Below are 17,630 nucleotides of genomic sequence, written 5' to 3'. Positions count from 1 at the left end.
CTTAAAGCTGGGGTTTACAAACGCTCTTGTCAGTGTATGATGGGTGGTATCTCACTGTCCAGGTGGAATACCGATTCTGACACCCCCAGTTCTTGCGTGGCACTGTAACCGAGATAGGCCTTGCCGGTGCACGCGCGGCATGACCATAGCGCCTGCAATATGTATTTCTTTCATCACCCCTTGAGCCTCAAGGTCCTTCCGTTTCAGACGGTAAGGAAGGCAAATCAGACCTCTACGACCCGACTCTCGCCAATACAGACTCGAATTAGGAAGTCGGCTCAGATGCAGTGGGCGATCATCACGTATGAAACCTGGTCCAACTGCCTTTAGGAATAAGCGTCGGTACTCTACTCGGCCCTCCCCTTCCCGTTGACTCTGTGTGCGAAGGGAGTAGGTACACTATGCCTCCTCCTCTGACTGCGGCCTATGTGACCTTGTGCGTGTGTGCGACTACTGCGCTGGCGGCTCACTAAGATTGCAATTAAGGATGAGAGACCGGGGGGTTCTCTACCGCCTCCCGCCCCCTCGCCCCTCTCTGTTTGGTGATTTGGGATTCCATCCAAATGATTCCTTTGGTACAGACATTTTCAACTGACTCGCGTGCGACGGAAGCTCGTCAGGTTTGTTGGCACATAACGGGGCGTGATATTGTCCAACTTGCGTCATTGACATTCCCAATCGACGTTTTCGGACGGTAGCCACCGCCCCCCTGCGGTTCAACACACACGCACACACACACACACACACACACACACACACACACACACACACACACACGAGACGTTGTCGGGTTTTGCGAGTTCCGACCGCGGCATGGTCGTGAGGCGCGGAATGCTACACCGCGCTGGCCAGCGAGAATGCTACCTGAGGGCCATGCAGCTCCGACGGGGGGGAGGGGAGGGGAAGCTGTCCGAGGGTGAATCCGACCCGTCTGACATGACCCATCGCCCGCCCGCCCGCGTGCGCTGTAATCACGATATGACTGCCATGTGCGTGGCAGGCGTAGCCCACTGGATTGTCATGATGTCGGACTTGTCCGACTCACTTTGGCTTCACCGACGATCATGCCCAAGAAAGGACTCGAGCAAGTCCCCTACGGTAGACGGGCGGCAGGACCCTTGAGGGGACCAAAAACCCTACTGGCAGTGATCATCTTAGTTAGTCGTGCCGCAGGCCCGGGTTGGCCCAAAAAGGGCGTCCAAAAAATACAGGCAAGCAAGCAAGCAAGCAAGCCCACGGGTCGGGGTTGCACACCATCCATCACCGGTGGTCGCAAACTCGAGCGGATATTGAGCTTGCGTGAGGAAAAAAACCGGCGGAACGACATGGGGGTGCTCCAATGCCACACGCCCTCTGGCTCCATCGATATGCATGGTACCTTGGACCCAGCCTCTGTCAGGGCTGCTGCTTACCCACACAAACCAGCCAAAAAACGTTGCACTCGCAAAGCTTGGCGAAACCTGCGGCCCTACCTAGACACCGTACCTAGTGCAAGACAGATGGATAGCTTCGATCCGGGCCTGTACTAAATGACCGAGGTACGTTCCCAAGGTGCGTTGACGATTCCAGGTGCTTCGTCAATAGCATGACTTGAAATTCATGTGTACCGGGGCATACGCTTTTGATACTTCCTCAATCATCATGTTGCGTCGGCCTTCTCCCCGGTGGGAGGGCGACATCGTCACCGGTCACGTTGGTATCGTGGCTTTCTGTTGGGTGGCGGCACAACTGAATTGGACATGGTATCCTGGGAAGAGAGACCATGAGATCCCGGGGTAAGCTCTGGGAGCAGTGACTCCTTGGCAAAGTACTCTACCATCTCTCCATGACAGCACCCATTTCCGTGTCCACCCGGCGGATTCTCTGGCCAAGCAATTCAGTTGAGCATAATGTCGCTGTAGCGGCTTGGGAGGGAGGGAGGGGGGGATGCCTTTGAACACGCGCTCAAGTAGACTCGGTAACGAGGTCCATCTGGCGCAGCGCAGCCACATCATCAATTTGCCGCACTCCGAGCGGCGCGAGACACCGAAACTGGATCCCGTATTCCAATGTTCTCGTCGAGCCATAAAGAGAGCTCAAAAAGGGGGGGGGGGGGTGTTTCTGTAGGTGGTATGGCGTTGCTCCGGGTATCACAACATCCAGATTAGAACGGCATGGGATGTGCCCTGCAGGCATCGAGCAGCGCGAAGAAGAGCCGCCAAGCTGGGACGACTCCCTGAGTACACTAGAGGGCATGATCAGATGGCAGGGTTCCGGTTTCGAAATCTGTCCCGCGCAACTTCGTAATTGGTCCAAGGATAACCATCGCGTGCCTCCAATCGCCGCCGGTTTCATCTCTTCGCGACGGTTGGTGCTGCAACTTCCGTCGCCTCTCTGCTGTCGACCACCACTGCCATGAATCGAGCGTGCCGCGTAGAGTTTTATTTTGCAAACGAAAATATGCAGGTTCGGTGTAGCAGCACTGAGTAAGAGAAGGAAGGCTATAGGGGCGACCTCGGCAGCTCATTGGAGAGAGATGGAGCCAGAGACATCCAAAGGTATGAGCCCGGTGGAGACGAGAAGACATTTCCGTGGAAAGAGACCCGCCCTTTGGGGGAGGGGAGGGGAGGAAACTGTGTTTTGCCGGATACCATATGACATCATTCATCCGTGGCGGTGCGTTCTCTCCCCAACGTCAACATCAATCCCCGGTCCTTGTCGAAGATAAAAAATGGAGATGAGATGGAGTCTGCTTATGCTGGGTCCCCCTTGCGTCCTGTACATAAACTAGCAGCGTATAAGCTACATAGTACTCCGTACATACTCTCGTACTTGTACTATGTAGCTTTCTTTCTCCTCAGTGTGCGGGAAAGCAGGGCAACAGATCGCCCTCTCCTACTCCATTCTCATCAACATCCACTTCAGATTGTGAGAATGAAGAAAAATCTTGGTGTTGGTCTCCATCCATGCGGCACCAAGCAAAAAGCCGTCAAAATCAGAGCCCATGTTGCGAGTCCCATTTCGGCTGGTCACCGGTGTCGTCAGTGAGGCATTTGACTTTTTTGGCCATGACAACAATGCCACTTTGGGGAGGCGGCATTCAGCTTGAGTTCCGTCAACCCTTGTCCCATGCTCACTATGTTTTCTTCAAATGGTCACAAGGTCGACCCCATGAGGGTTTCATCCAAATCGTGCATGGCCATGACAACAGCGATGGCTGCCTTGTACACGGGAGGTGTGTATGTGGCGTGAGCCGCATTTCCAAAGGAAGAAGGAAAAAAAAAAAGGAAAAAAAGAGAGAGAGAGAGAGAGAGAGAGTAATGGGACACCAACTATTGACGCTTGGTGAGTTTGTTTGGGGTTCGCGTACTCTTGTGCACAGGTGTAGCACCACCAACCATACTGAGGCCGACAGGAATCTGCCCCAAAACGACAAGCGTTGTCAGGTCTACCCCTGCGATGGGAGGCGGCGCCGATACAGTTCCGATGCCAAACCCTGAGATCCGGTTACGTTTTCTTGACTATACCTAGTGCCGACGTTTGACTTCTGCGCTGCAAAGTTATACTGTAAACATCTTTGTCATACTTGACAAATACTGGCTGCCGGCAACTGTTGTTGTTCGTAGATAGCAGCGAAGAGGCACGTGGTTTCTGCCGTCAAACCTGTGCTCTGGGACGAACTACCGAACCATGCCCAGGGTCGATACCAACGGTGTGGAAAACATGATCGATAATCAGAAACAGACAAGCGAAGCCTTGTCTCGACCTCCCAAGAGTACCATATAGATGTCTCTTGGGATGCTGGCGTCGTCCTGCCATGCACTTTTGGGGTAGTCTGCCAGTTCCTGCAGGGCTCGAGCAGAGCAAAAGCATAGCATCTCCTTGCATAACAACCGAAGCAAGTCGTGAGGTTGCTGAAGTTTCGAACTCTATAAATTGAAATGTGGGTAAGGGGGTTGTATGACATCAGTTGTTCTCCTGTTGCCCCCCGGCCTCATTCCGAGTTATTTAGGGGACAACCCCAGCTATGCGAAACACATACCAGCTCTGGGGTTAGACTTGACATGAGACGGTTTGGACCCTCATGTCGACTTCAGGCCCGCCGGGAGGCTATTATTGACGGTTCTTGAGCCATTGATGCGACAAAGCCGTTGAGTGATATTGCCCTGTTTTGTGTGTACATGTGTGCGTGTGCGTTGGTGCTGGCTCTCTGCGTAATTCTGACGCTCCCGAGACGTCGTCAAGACTTAACATTCGCCGGCGCTTAGAACGAACTGTATGCAGACCCGGTGATTTTGTTCTGCAGGGGCAGTTGTCGAGACCCGAACAGGACCCAGTGCCTCCACCGAACTCTGGGGACGTGCGAAGAATGCTGTGGCCAGCGGCTGGTCCATTCCAAGGATTCTTTCGGTCTGGCCATCACTCGACTCTTCATCGACAGTCGATCTCCTGTTGATGAGCACGCAAGCAGGCCCAGTTGGAACTCTTAAGCTGTTTCTAATGGCCATAGTGTGAACCCACTGGGTCCGATAATCTCCCATTGGCCCTCTCCCCCGCCATCAGGCATCACGCTTAATGTGAAGCTCTTGTTTGGTTGAAAGTGAGAGGTGAATAGTGACAAGACGCGCCTTGTACACTAGCATACGGATCCGGTTGAAGTCTGCAATATATAAGCTTAGGAGCAACATGGAACGCAACGTTGTTCTTCGTCCGGTATTGTCGTCGCGTCGGTATACCCAAGTGCCAAGCATTTTACATGCCGCCAGGACCCTTCGAGATACCCTTACAAAGTCCAAATGAACGTTAAATGACAGGAATTGCAGTTGTATCGGGGGCCCGTAGTTTGGTTGAGTCGATGCGCGACAGCCTAAGCTCGAACGCTGAAGTAGAGTTGTGTCGCGGATATGTAGGCAACACAGCCCCAGTCTCGGCCTTTTTTTTCTTTCTTTTTTCTTCTTCTTGTTCTTGTTCATCTTCTTTTCACATGTGGATGATGATGGACTAGGCGCCTGGAAAATGGGGCGGCATCAAAAAGACAATGGAGCGTCGTAGTCGTGTTCTCCCGCAAAATCGTCGCAAACAGCCGAGGAAGTAGATGGTGGGTGTATGAGTGTGTTCTACTATGCATATATAAGCCTTATGCAAGCGCCCCGAAATCGATGTTACGGAAATTGCACCCCCTTCGAGCAACTGCCAGTCGCAAACCAGGCATTGCGTTACCTCGCATGACCTCGCATTCCTATTGTGTGCGAGATTCAGAGAAGCCGACACTTGGTCTCTCCATGGTCGATGCTACAAGCACCCCGAGAACTAGAACGGCCATGGCGATTGTGAGACATTCCCATTTCAGCGCTGCCGATGGCAATCGTCTCCGGCGAGTAAGTGGAGGAGTACCTATGATACAATACATATCTCGGTGTGGCGTCGCAACCGAACTGGCAACTTGCATTGTTGATTTGCTGGCTCCTTCATGCCGTGTGCCAGCCGGTGACGCCTAAACAGCACGGGGCCAATCAATAATCATCTGAACGGGACGGGAGTCACGCCACGTGCCTGGTGCCGACGGGAACGAATAAGAGTGCCAAGGACGACAACGGCGCGCCCGATTAAACGAACGTTGGCGACGTTTCTGACAACGCTACTGAAGAGTTTGTGAGATGGCGTGAAACGGTCGGCCTGCTTGGCCAGTCGTCTGGAATAGGACAGACTGGCCGAAGGCCACCGTCGAGAACAACCAAGGATGTCGAGTCAGACACACCAACAAGAAGCGGAGTGTTAGCGTGGACATACTGGGACGATGGCGGCCTTGGGATCAGAGAGGCTGCACCCCCTATAGGTATCCAACTTGCTTTTTTACAATAGAAAAGGTACGTATGAGCGTGCGCTTTGCTGCTCGGACTCGTCCCCGTGGCAAATACGCTAGGGATCGAGACTCATTACTACTAAGCAGACGCCCTTAATACATCGTCGGCCAGGGGTGGGCGAATCGCTGGCAACAGAAACACCTGCACATTAGAGATGGATGGAATGTTGAGTGCGACAGCAACACGGCGCATAGAGCAGTGATTCGCCCTTGGTGGTCAAGAAAACGGCGCATCCCAAGAGGCTGGTTGTAGTGTAGAGATACCCAGGCAATGCCAGATTATCGTCGCCATCGAATAAGTCGCCGACGATACCCAGCCGAGCTGATGCCAAGAGTGAGGTCCAACTTTTTAGTGCTGGTTACCCTAGCCGTAGATGCAAAGATCTACTGGATGATGAGCATGACGATTCCTGTTGCCGCCACCTCCCGTCAGGGCAAGTCCGGTTTCTCGGGATCGTAATTCAGCGAACATGTCGGCTATCCCTAGCGTAACCTCAGGGCGGTTGGAGCGTAGCAGCTCTACCTATGAGCGTCGTCGGGCATGACCGTTTCGGTGCGCACTGGAGTTCGCCAAATGAGCCTGAAGGTTCTGCCCCTCAGCCCTTCTGGCTGGCGTAGCTTGATTGGGACTCGGTAGCGTCGCTTCGCCTAGGGGGGGGGAGGGGGCAAAACGGAGATTGCACAGCCACACTGTCTAAGGGTCCAGGGGTCTTCGGGCAGACCAATTCCAACGTATAATTGGGGCTGTGTGCAGTAGAGCTATATGTAGTGGTACGAGAAAAGACGAGAGAATATGGGCTTCCGTCCAACCGTAGGACAAACGGTTCTTTGCTGTGCGGCAAAGGTATGTTGCGAGTGAACAGTATCAGAGACTGTATTGTATACAGCAGTTGGCGTGCTCTCATTGATACGAGCCGAGACATTAGGGATGTGACAAGCCATGACGAAGACCGGCATCTTGTTGACCGTCGTCGCTATCCTGGTAGTTTGTTGAGCCAGCCCGCGTACTAATAAATCAGAGAGAGTAACGTAACGCCCCGTTGAGGCGCCTCCGGTCAGGAATGGCTAGACGGAGTGGCGGCGAACAAGCGGACGAAGCCTCCTAATGGAATGCGTCCGAAGCATTGGGCAAGAAGGGAGTCGGTCGCCACATTAAGAGGCCGGCTTGGACATGATGGATCAGTAAAAGACAAAAACAAAAAAACAAGAAAGGAGACGGAAAGATAAACAAACAAACAGGAAAACAAGTGCGATTGCCCAGAGGAGGACGGGCAACGGAAAGCGTTCTACCAGGCGTGACCCAGTCGATAATTGAGCCTCCCAACGAAGATGGTGATGCAAAACATAGTCGGTGCGCCATGCCCGTACGAAAACGAATAAAAACAGCATGCGAGACGAAGCCACTCAATGCTATCCAGTGGCTAGCAATCAGCATTGGGCGTTTTCTGGGGTCAGTGGTGCTGGGGCATAGAGCATCGAGCTGTCAGAAGCACGATGATACTAAGAAATGACCGATCCAGGACGCAACGCCTTAATCAGACGATATCCACTCCAGCCCACATCGCACTGTGACGGTAGGAGCCACGGAGGACTAGGGGGAGAAGGATGTAGCCTGTCGAAGGGGGGGGGTTACAGGTTACAGTAGGACCAGATAAAAACAAAAGCAAAGGCAGTCAAGGGCAAGGGACGGGGGGACGGGGACGGGGGACGGGGACTAGTGACGAGGGGGGGCGGGGAACGGGAGAGAGATGGAGATGGGAATGATGGAAGCGAAGCGCGCACGGTACGCAGAAATGCCAAAGAGAGGATGGGGAAAACCAAAAGGTGCATGCATGCATACCTATCTACCTATGCCTAGGTAGTAGCTTGGGCGGTAAAATGGGCAAAGGGAAGGATAGGATAGGATAGGAGAGGAGAGGAGCTGAAAGGTGAAGGAACGACGAGGTTGAGGCAGGTGCTGCTGAATGAATGATGATTTAGAGTTTCGGCAGTATGTCCTCCTCCGCGCACTTGCCATGTACGAGGCTTCCCTTTGGAACCAGTGCTCGCTCTCTGGACCAACTTGGCAGGAGACAGTGACAAAAGCGACCGTCAATGGCACGTGGCACCTTCTCCCGGTCTGTTTGTTTGCATTGAACACAGACGGCAAGGCCGAGAGAGGCAAAGCTCGACTTCCCGGGCAGAAATATATGTGTGTCCGCCTTACCTGACGAAAGAGATGCCATCGGCGATGAGATGGGGCGAGAGGTGGGATGCGAAGCTCAAACCTCGTTGTTTTGGCACAAGCGTCATAACACGGCTCCTCTAAGGCGGGTGAGGCAAGGCAGGCACATGAGCAGGCATGGCAGTTTACAACCCCCTTCGGCCACCGCCCGACACGTCCTCGATCCCCGCCCTTCCTTCTGCCCTGCCCTGCCAAGATGGGACACGGCAACAACGTCGAGTTCTTGTCCATACGTGGTGCTGTCTTGCGGAGCTAGACGCGGGAGAAGAGACCGAGGGAAAAGGGACCAGCAGTTAGTGAACAGACCACACCACACCAGACCTGATGCAGCGCGGAGGGGCCCTGTCATCTGAGCAAACTCAGAAGAGCTCACCTTTCTACCTCCCGTTCCGTCTGCAAGCAGGGAGAAGACGGGCGGTTGACGAATGGACAAAGCCGGAGGTGCTGTAAGGCACCTAGGGCACATAAGGCACCCACCCAAGCGGTAGGTTTGCGATTAACGCAGCCATTATCTGACCTTTTGCCGCGTCCCCTGGTCTGTTTCTTTGTCAGAACGTGGTAACAAAAAAAAAAGGCACAATGGGGAGCAGCTACGTCAGAAGGGTAACGTCGCCCGCAGGTAGCGTGACTTGCCTGCCCCAAAACCCCCCCCGCCCCGCCCCCCCCCCCCCCCCCCCCCCCTGTATGCCCCCCCCCACTCTCCAAATCTCTCTGCTCCGAGTCTACTGAAGTTAGAGACAGTACAGTGTCGTGTCGGCTGACAGGAGACCAGGCACGAAGTAAGAGTACGTACTCTTATTTGGATGGAAAAGAAAGGCTTTGGAGGAAGTGCAGGCAGAAGACGAGCCACGATGGGGGTTGCCACAATTGACTTTCCACCGGGCTCGGCCGGGCTGGGCTTGACGCGCGGTGGTGAATGCGCCACCCACCTCTCCAGCACTCTCTGGTAGTATACGCGTACAGATACACATACAGATACTCTGCATACCTAGGTTCACTGCACATCGGCGGCTCGATGCGCGGCCCATCCGTCCATTCGAGACAGAGGAATCGACAACACAGAGCTTGCAAGCCACAACCCCCCATCCGACCTCACCTCACTTCACCGACAGACTGTGTGTGATGCAGCCAATGGTCCGCGAGTCGTGGGGACAGAATGTCGGGCGGCTGGCGTCACCTTGCCGGCCTTACTTCACTCATCTCACTTACACTAGGTAGAAGACCACACGTCCTCTCACGTCGATGAGTGAAAGATGACAGGCACGTACCGATTCCATACTTTTGTCGCTTGGTGGGTAGACGATTGCTGGTGATGGTGGTGGTGGTGGTGTGTCAGACATTGACGGAGGGTGTCTGCATAAAACGGCCCTCTCGACACATCTTATCCGGGGGGGGAAGAGGGGGGAAGGGGGAGGGGTGGTGGAAGTGACAAGATCCATTGTCGCGCACTAACAATTATTTCCGAGGTGGAAGGTAGGTCGGGCAAGGGAAGGAGACGACATGGATGGAAAGAGCGAGTATGTGTACACGTAGAGAACGAAGGCTGCCGAAGAACAAGCCATGCCCCTGTCAACACACACACACACACATACAGACAGACACAACGACAGTCGCAGTTCGGGGTACAGACCACCGCAGAGAGAAGGCACAAACGAGAGTTGAGAGAGGGAGAGCAGCTGGCCCCATGTACATACAGTCGAGGGGAGATGGTACGTATATATACTTCTAGCTGGCAGACAGCTGCATTGTCAGCCATGTATTTAAAACATCCTCCACAACCATCTGCCTACCTTCCTAGGTACCCTGGCCTGTCTGTCTGATGCACGGCAGCAGCAGCAGCAGCAGCAGCAGCAGCAGCAGCAGCAGCAGCAGCAGCAGCAGTATGAGTACCAGCAGAAGCACCTCATACACGGACCTTCTCCTTCCTCACCGTCTGCCTTCCTTCACCTCTCGGTAAGTAAGGATTGATAGATCGATATACACGTTGCCTAAGAGAGGAGAGCCGGTAACTGTCAGTCCTCCTCACTATCCGACTCGACTCGACTCGACTCGACTCGACTCGGCTCGACTCGACTTGGCCGTTCTTGCATCACACCATCACATCTCGGCTCTTACTACCCGTACCGCGCTGTCCTGCTCTGCTCTGCTCTCTCTGCATTGTATTACTGCCCGGCTCTTTCTCTCTTTCCTTCAACTCCTTTCTTCAAATTCCACGTCAAACCTCTGCTGCGAACTCTTGTTCTCTTATATTGTCGACACGTTCCTCCTCCTTCTGCCAACCTCCACTACTGCTTGCTCCTCATCTTCTCCAACTTCATCTACCCCATCCATCATCCCTCTCCGTCACGGGTGTCGGCCCAGGATCCTTTGCTCACACACCTCTCACCTCACCTCACCTCACGCTGCCTTTCCACCATCGGAAGCAGAAAGAAGGGAAAGGGAAAAAAGAAAAGAAGAAAAAAAAAAGAGAGAGAGAGAGAAAGGGTACGTACCGTGGCTACCTGGCTTCGATACCTTACCGAAGCACATCGTCAGGTACACAGGCCCTGAGCATCCTTACGGATACAAATACGGATACACCACGACCCGTTTAACTCATCTCCAACAACCCCCAACACCCATAGCCATATCCCACACACCCTTGCCCTTACCAACGCAACCCAAGGCCCCATCCTGCTCTCCAAGGAGGTCCTAGGCCCAATACCACGACCCATATCCATACCTGTCTGTACCTATACCCATATCCCACGACCCACGACACACGACCCAGCCCAAAGGGCACTGCACTTCGAACCCGCGCGCACACACCCCATCCTTACCTCACCTGGGCTCAACAAGCGTGCATACACACGTCCATACTTTAGATACCGCTCATCCCATCCATCATCCCCCCCCCCTTCCCTTGGAATCCTCAGCTCGTCTTGCCTGAACACTTGTCTCGAACTTCAACCGTCTTTGTCTTCTGTGTCCTTGGTCGCCGTTGCGCATACGAACCCTCGCAGCTCTTTGCGCTTTCCCCGGCAATCCTACGCGCCGCCTTCAGCCGTTGACAGCTCAACTCACTTTCATCATCACCAGGTAGAGACAGTCGGTCAATAGCACTGCGCGCGCACTCGGACCGCACAAGAGACAACTCGCTGAGACTGGCGAACCAACGCGCTCCCGCTGCGTGACTACCTTTTGTCGTGCGTACATGGCTTTGGTCGGCCATCGTCTTCATCTTCTCACCCGGTTCTCTTGGCCAAGCCGTTACATCCGCCTTCCTCGTCCCCTCGCCCACGCAGAGCAGATCCAACATCGAGAGAAACGCCCACGGCGCATTTAGGCCATCGCTGCTCCGCTGCACCCTGGTCTGCCCGCCTTGCTTCACACAGGTAGTAGTCTACATGCCAGGTACCCACCGCGCCCTCTAATATATCGCTCCCTCCCCACGGACGTCATACCGGAGCGCCTACCTTTTCTTCAACCTGCAATTATTCGACTTCACTAGCGGCTACCATTGCCCATCACCATTTGAAAACCCGATCTCGCACGAAATTTCACTTTGCGCTGCGACCGCGTGCGACGCAATCACCGACCCATTCACTCGTTCCCCCCCCGCCGCTCTATGAGGCGCCAAAGCCCGGCTTTCCCCCACCTGACCTATGCTCGTTAACAACGCCGAGACCCGACTAGCTGCAAGTCCGACAGGAAAACGATTAGAGGTACCGCAAGCTCGCAACACGAGGGCGAGGATTCGGAATTTTTCGATCGCTCGCCAGAAAGAGACTTTGCAACATTGGAAGGACTGCGCACCACTGCTGAATAGCATCGCGGAATCGCTGTCGCTGGGCAGCACGTATACTTTGCCGTCGTCCAGATGTTTCGCCAACGGTACGTCTTTGCCAACCTTCTTTGCTCAATGCGCCGGCCAAAAACGCTGGTGCGACCCGGCTCCCTGCACGGGATCCGCGTGGTTACGCCATATAGAAAGCGTTTTTTGCGCCTGCCTTGGACTCGCGCTGACTCGTACCCCCGTCTTCTATAGTACAAGCGCCCAAAAGCCCGGCGATGAGCTGCTGGCCACCTTCCGGAGGCAGTTCCCCGAGGTAGCTGTTACGACCACGGGACCGGCCGACGCTCAAAGCGCTGTCGTCGACAATACCACCATGGTCCCGCCGCTTCCGGGCGTCCAAGAAAGGTCAGTAGTGACCCCTATCATGCAGTGTTCTCAACGCGTGGACCCGGCTATCGTTGAGCCATGTTATGCTGTGGCCGTTGCGGCACCCGGTCGCACCCGCCAGGATGCAGCAGGCAGAAACGCGGGGTACCTGCTCACTGATCAAGCCAGGCGGTTTCCTTGGTCTTCTCTTTTTTCCTTTACTTGCCCAACTCGACTCGCTAACATTAAACTTCCCGCAGAAACCACAACCTCAGTCAAGAAGCTTTCAGGGACCAAGATCCGACTCCCAGAGCCACGAACGAGCCCTGGAGGTTCACGCCGTCACTGCTGGACCCAAACTCATTTTCCTTTACAAACTTTGCCAATGCGCCGCCCGGTTATTACACTCCCACGCCAGGAGGCACTAACACCATTTATCACCCGCAGGCCGGTGATCTGCACACGCCCACCCTGGGCCTCGGCATGGGTCTTGGAACCCCATTGTCGATGCCTACGTCGGAGGGCGCAATGAACTCTGGGCAACCCATGATGGACCTTTCTAGTTTCCACCACCAAGGGATGCACCCCCAGCAGTTCCACCAGCCCTTCAACCCGTTCATTCAGCCTACTGCTCCTCAGCAATCATTTGCGCCCTCGACATTTGTACACCAAGATACCGGTTATGAAACCATGGAGCAAGACGGATCACCGATGAACTCGGACCCTTCTGAAGAACGAATGACTTCCATTGACACCGCGTTCCACAACTCGCCCATGATTGGCTTTCAGGGGCGTCAGTTCGGGGGAATGCCCATGGCCGCAGCCTTGCCGCCATCGGCTGAGAAGTTCCGTTTCCATGCCACCCTCAACGCCCCCACTGCCATGATCAAACACGCGGACGAGATCCCCGTTACATACCTCAACAAAGGCCAGGCGTACTCTCTTTCCATCATCGATACCAACGCAACGATTCCCGTGGCGCCAGGGACCAGATTCCGCACCTTCGTTCGGATCTCCTTCGAGGACGAGCAGCAACGACAGAAACCCGGGGTGTGTTGGGCCTTGTGGAAGGAGGGAAGGGGCACGAATGAGGCCCACCAAAGAGGCGGCAAGCTACAAGCCGTCGAGTATGTCGAGGCGGGACAGCCAACCGATGGTGATGACAAGAGAACCCGCGTCGAACTCGAGTCAGCGTCCTTTGACGGCTTTTCGGTCGTCTGGACCCCTGGCATCAACGGCGCTCCCGAGTGCAACATCGCCGTTCGCTTCAACTTCTTGTCCACTGACTTTAGCCACTCCAAGGGCGTCAAGGGCATTCCTGTCAGGCTTTGTGCCAAGACCAGCACATTTCCGTCTGACCCTACGCAGCCAGCTGCGGACGCCAATCCCGAGATTTGCTTCTGCAAGGTCAAGCTGTTCCGTGACCACGGTGCTGAACGAAAACTCTCCAATGACGTGGCTCATGTCAAGAAGACAATCGACAAGCTGAAGCAACAGATTGCGCAAGCGGAAAGCGGCATGAAGGACTTTGGGAAGCGTAAGAGGTCGAGTGCCGCGGCACAAGTCAAGGGTGCCGACCAGCGGCCCGGTAAGGTTCAGAAACACAAGAGGACATGGTCCATGTCGTCGACCAGCTCAGCTGGTGCTGGGGCTCGGCCTCCACTCGAAGAAGACTTGCATTTCAAGCTCCAGACCCTGCAAGACATGTTCACTAGCACCCGGCCTGTCAGCATACTCTACTTACGCGGCGAAGATCTCGATGATCCCGACCTGCATCCTGTTTCGCTTCCCGGCGAGCAAGGCGATCTCACCAAAGTCGAATCCCGCGAAGGCCCCGCTTGGCAAGCTCGAAGTGGCCGCAGCTCCGTCGCAGGCTCTTCCCTGGTCTCGCCATCACCGAGCTCTCTGTCTCTGGCTTCTCAGGTCTCGGTGGTGCCCACCCGACAGTGGTCGGGCTTTGACGGCGAAGGGTCGGGCGAGCCACCTTCTCGACAGGGCTCGGATCAGCCAGCGAAGGTTACCAAAACAGATGATGCTGGTAACCTGAGCGGCTGGATTGAAGCCCTGGGGGTGGATCCCTCTTACCGCCCGCCTCCCGAGCGCGTTGTGAAGCCAGTCGCCTGCTTTTACGTCATGCGGCCCAACCCATCAGACCCAGAGAAGCGAGACTACTACCGGGCCATTTACTTGGCCCAGAGGAACTTGAAGGAGTTCAACTACCGTGTGGCCGCCAAGTGGAACCTCGATCCCTCCAAAATTTTGCGGACTGTTCATGTGCTCGACCGCGGGCTCGAGGTCGCAATGGAGGATGATGTCATCCAAGAGTTGAGAGAAGGTCAGGACATGATGCTCGAGGTCAAGGAAATCACGCACGACGATTCCGTACAGCCCAAACGTGAATGGGACATGGCTGTCGATCCCAATGAGGGCGACACTCTGGACCACTCGCCCAGCCAAAGTGGCTACGAATTGCGCCTCAAATTTTAATACCATATAATTGGATCCAACTCTACTTCAGCAACAAACTCGATTGGATTCGGATTTTAGACGGAATTTTGATACCTGCCGCCAGGTAGGCCTTTGGGATACGGGCGGCATGGGCGACAAACACAAAATATACACACGTACACGCACACGCATGGTTGGCTACCGCTCCGTTGGCGTTGTTGATTTTGAGATACCAAGTCCCTGGATGGGCCGCTTCTTCTTTTCAACGCTTTTGGCCACATTCCACGTGGGCGGATTTATGATTTGGGCAATTAGATCTGGGTCTCTACGGGCAATCATGGCAGCAAAACACAAGATATCCCTCCGTTCCAAAAGGGACACTCGCCAGCATTCGGAAGGCTTGTTGGAGAAACGAATTGCAGACACGACGTGCGGCTCGAAGTTGGATTTCTGTGACTCACCAAGCCTGTCAATAGTCGAGGATGCGACTTATTTTTCTTTCCCTTCTCGCATCGCTTCATTTTCCCCATACTATTTTTGGTGGTTGACCCTTTGTCTTTCTTTTTGTTATTTTTCAACGACAAATAAACCTGTACATCGGGTTTCTGTCCATGGACCGAAACCAACGAGTTTAGTTGAATATGCAATGCGAGCATTGGAAGACACAACGTACTCATCGATTTCCTTGGACTATCCAAGAACTAGCAGATTTCCACCATTCGCAGAACCTCACTGCGGGTTCGATGACAACGTCAGGATTGACAACTGCACCGTAAGACTAGGATGCTAACCTGAATGGTTGTATTGACTATGCACAAAGCATATGCCGCAATTATTCATCGGCCATATGCTCAAAGGTGCCGTTTACCGCGTTGGGCGCGATGGAGGGAGGTTCCTCTCATTGCCAATCTCGCGTCGAGAACGCTCATTTCGATGACGGGAGCCATTGGGTCAGCATTGATTCAGCCATTGGCGACATGCACTGTGACGGTCTAGACCACTGCCATCCGGACTCCTATCATTATCAAACGATATTTAAAGAAACGCGGTTATATCCCTGTCGCAATGAGGCCGGGTCCAAACTTTCGGACGGCCGTAGCCAGCCTGGGGCATCCTGGAAGATGGCCTGGCAACATCAACGGATGATGTCCGTCCCTCACCCCCCCCGCCATACAGTCTGTTGCGTTGGCAGCGTCCAAAACCTATTTTTCAGTCCGTGCGTTAGAAACACCATCACAACTACCCTAGTTAGGGTCACGTAGGGGGGTTACCCTGCCAGGTGGCCACTTACCTGTAGATTTGTGGATTTTTATGTAGATACTATAGTGTAAATAGCCTTAATTAATAAGCTTGTTACTGTTATTATTACTACTGTTATTAAATAATAGCGCTAAAGAAGGGGGTTACTACCCCTAGTAGTAAAGAGGTATTACTAGCGCTGCTAGCTAATAGTACTTAAGCCTGTAAGGCTGCCTGTAAAGGATTATTACGTATAGTAATTAAGCGCCTTATAGTAATAGCACTAGCACTAGTAGTAAAGTTAATAAAATTAATAATAATTATTAAGACGCTAAAAAAATTAGCAGTAGCTATAGTCGTAGTAAAGAAGTTAGTAGTAGTAAAGAAGTTAGTAGTAGTTATAGTAGTAGTAAAAAAGTTAATAATAACTATTAAAACGCTATAAAAGTTACTAGTAACTTAGGTAACTGTTAATAATAAAAAAAAAGAAGTTAGTAATAGTATTAATAATAATAGTAATAAGCCTACCTATAATAATAAAAAGCCTATATAATAGGTACTATTTATACTAAATCTATTTAATACCTTATTATAAACTTTATTACTATTACTATAGTAATAGTAAGTAGCTATTATAGTAGCTGCTTTACTACTAACTAACGTAATAATATACTTTACTTTTAACCTCTAATTTAATAGCGTTAAATCTATACTATAAGTCTAGCCTTTTTAGATAGTATAGTAATTAATAAGTTAGTTAATAGTAGGTATAATAATTAGGTTAAGGTAAAAAAAGTAAATCTTAAAGAATATAAAGGATTACTTTTAAAGGTAACTTACTAGGTAATACTAGCTTTTAAAGTTATAGATAATAGTAAAGTTTAGTAAAAAACGTTATACTATATAAGGGGTTAATAATATCTACTATAGTAATAACTTTAGTAAAGTAGATAGGAAATAGCTAACCTTACTATAGTCTAAATTTAGCTAATAACTAAGTAACCTTAGCTATAAGACTTAAGAGATTTTCTTTAGTATAAATCTTATATACTTTACTAGTTTAGTTATATTAGTATTTAGTACGCTATAATTTACTATAAAGTTAAAAAGTAGGTAACCTAACTATAGTAAGTAACCTAACTATAGTAAGCTAATTAACTATAGTAAGCTAATTAACTATAGTAAGCTAATTAACTATAGTAAGTAACTAGATTATAGTAGCTAACTATTATATATTAATTTAAGAAAAATAGTAATAAATTTAATAAGGGATAAGATTAACTAAGAGAAAGACATAAAAAGGGATTTATAGTATAATCTAATAAAGTATTATAAGTGTATAAATTATATAAGTTACTATAATAATATAAGGGTAGGTAATAGTACTAACTAGTGTTTAGTTATTACTAAAGTTTATTATAAGTTACTTACTTATAATCTTAAAGCCTAGTAAGATATAATACTTTATTATAAAGTAAATATAACTTTAAAAGATCTATTACTAGGCCTTATAGTTATAGTTACCTAGCAGCTAGTAAAAAAAGATAATATGCCTATATAAGGTAAAGTTATAAGTAATTTACCCTCTATAGTAAGATTTAAAGGAGGTAAAAATCCTACTAGTAGGCCTTCTCTACTAACTATAAATAACTCTACTAGTAATATAGTAGTTAATTTATTTTTTAGTAGTAAAAAAGTTAGCCTTTTTATATAGTAGTAGTATTAATTACCTCTAT

At 51.5% G+C, this 17,630-nt stretch overlaps 2 protein-coding genes across 2 annotated transcripts; both read left to right on the top strand.

Annotated features, from left to right (window-relative positions):
* Positions 1-9,750: 9,750 nt before the first annotated feature.
* Positions 9,751-10,034, top strand: GLRG_06667 (uncharacterized protein; the record flags this gene model as incomplete). The annotated part of the gene is made up of 2 exons (XM_008097521.1): positions 9,751-9,775; positions 9,865-10,034. The coding sequence occupies 2 exons, from the start codon at positions 9,751-9,753 to the stop codon at positions 10,032-10,034; spliced, it is 195 nt and encodes a 64-aa protein (XP_008095712.1).
* A 1,891-nt stretch (positions 10,035-11,925) lies between these two features.
* GLRG_06666 (CP2 transcription factor) lies at positions 11,926-14,694 on the top strand (the record flags this gene model as incomplete). Its single annotated transcript, XM_008097520.1, has 3 exons — positions 11,926-11,939; positions 12,094-12,246; positions 12,468-14,694. The coding sequence occupies 3 exons, from the start codon at positions 11,926-11,928 to the stop codon at positions 14,692-14,694; spliced, it is 2,394 nt and encodes a 797-aa protein (XP_008095711.1).
* Positions 14,695-17,630: the final 2,936 nt, after the last annotated feature.

This window comes from Colletotrichum graminicola (genome assembly GCF_000149035.1).
Source record: "Colletotrichum graminicola M1.001 genomic scaffold supercont1.27, whole genome shotgun sequence".
Classification (NCBI taxonomy): domain Eukaryota; kingdom Fungi; phylum Ascomycota; class Sordariomycetes; order Glomerellales; family Glomerellaceae; genus Colletotrichum; species Colletotrichum graminicola.
The sequence above is the reverse complement of the archived record's forward strand: the minus strand, read 5'-3'. Positions and strand labels throughout refer to the sequence as shown.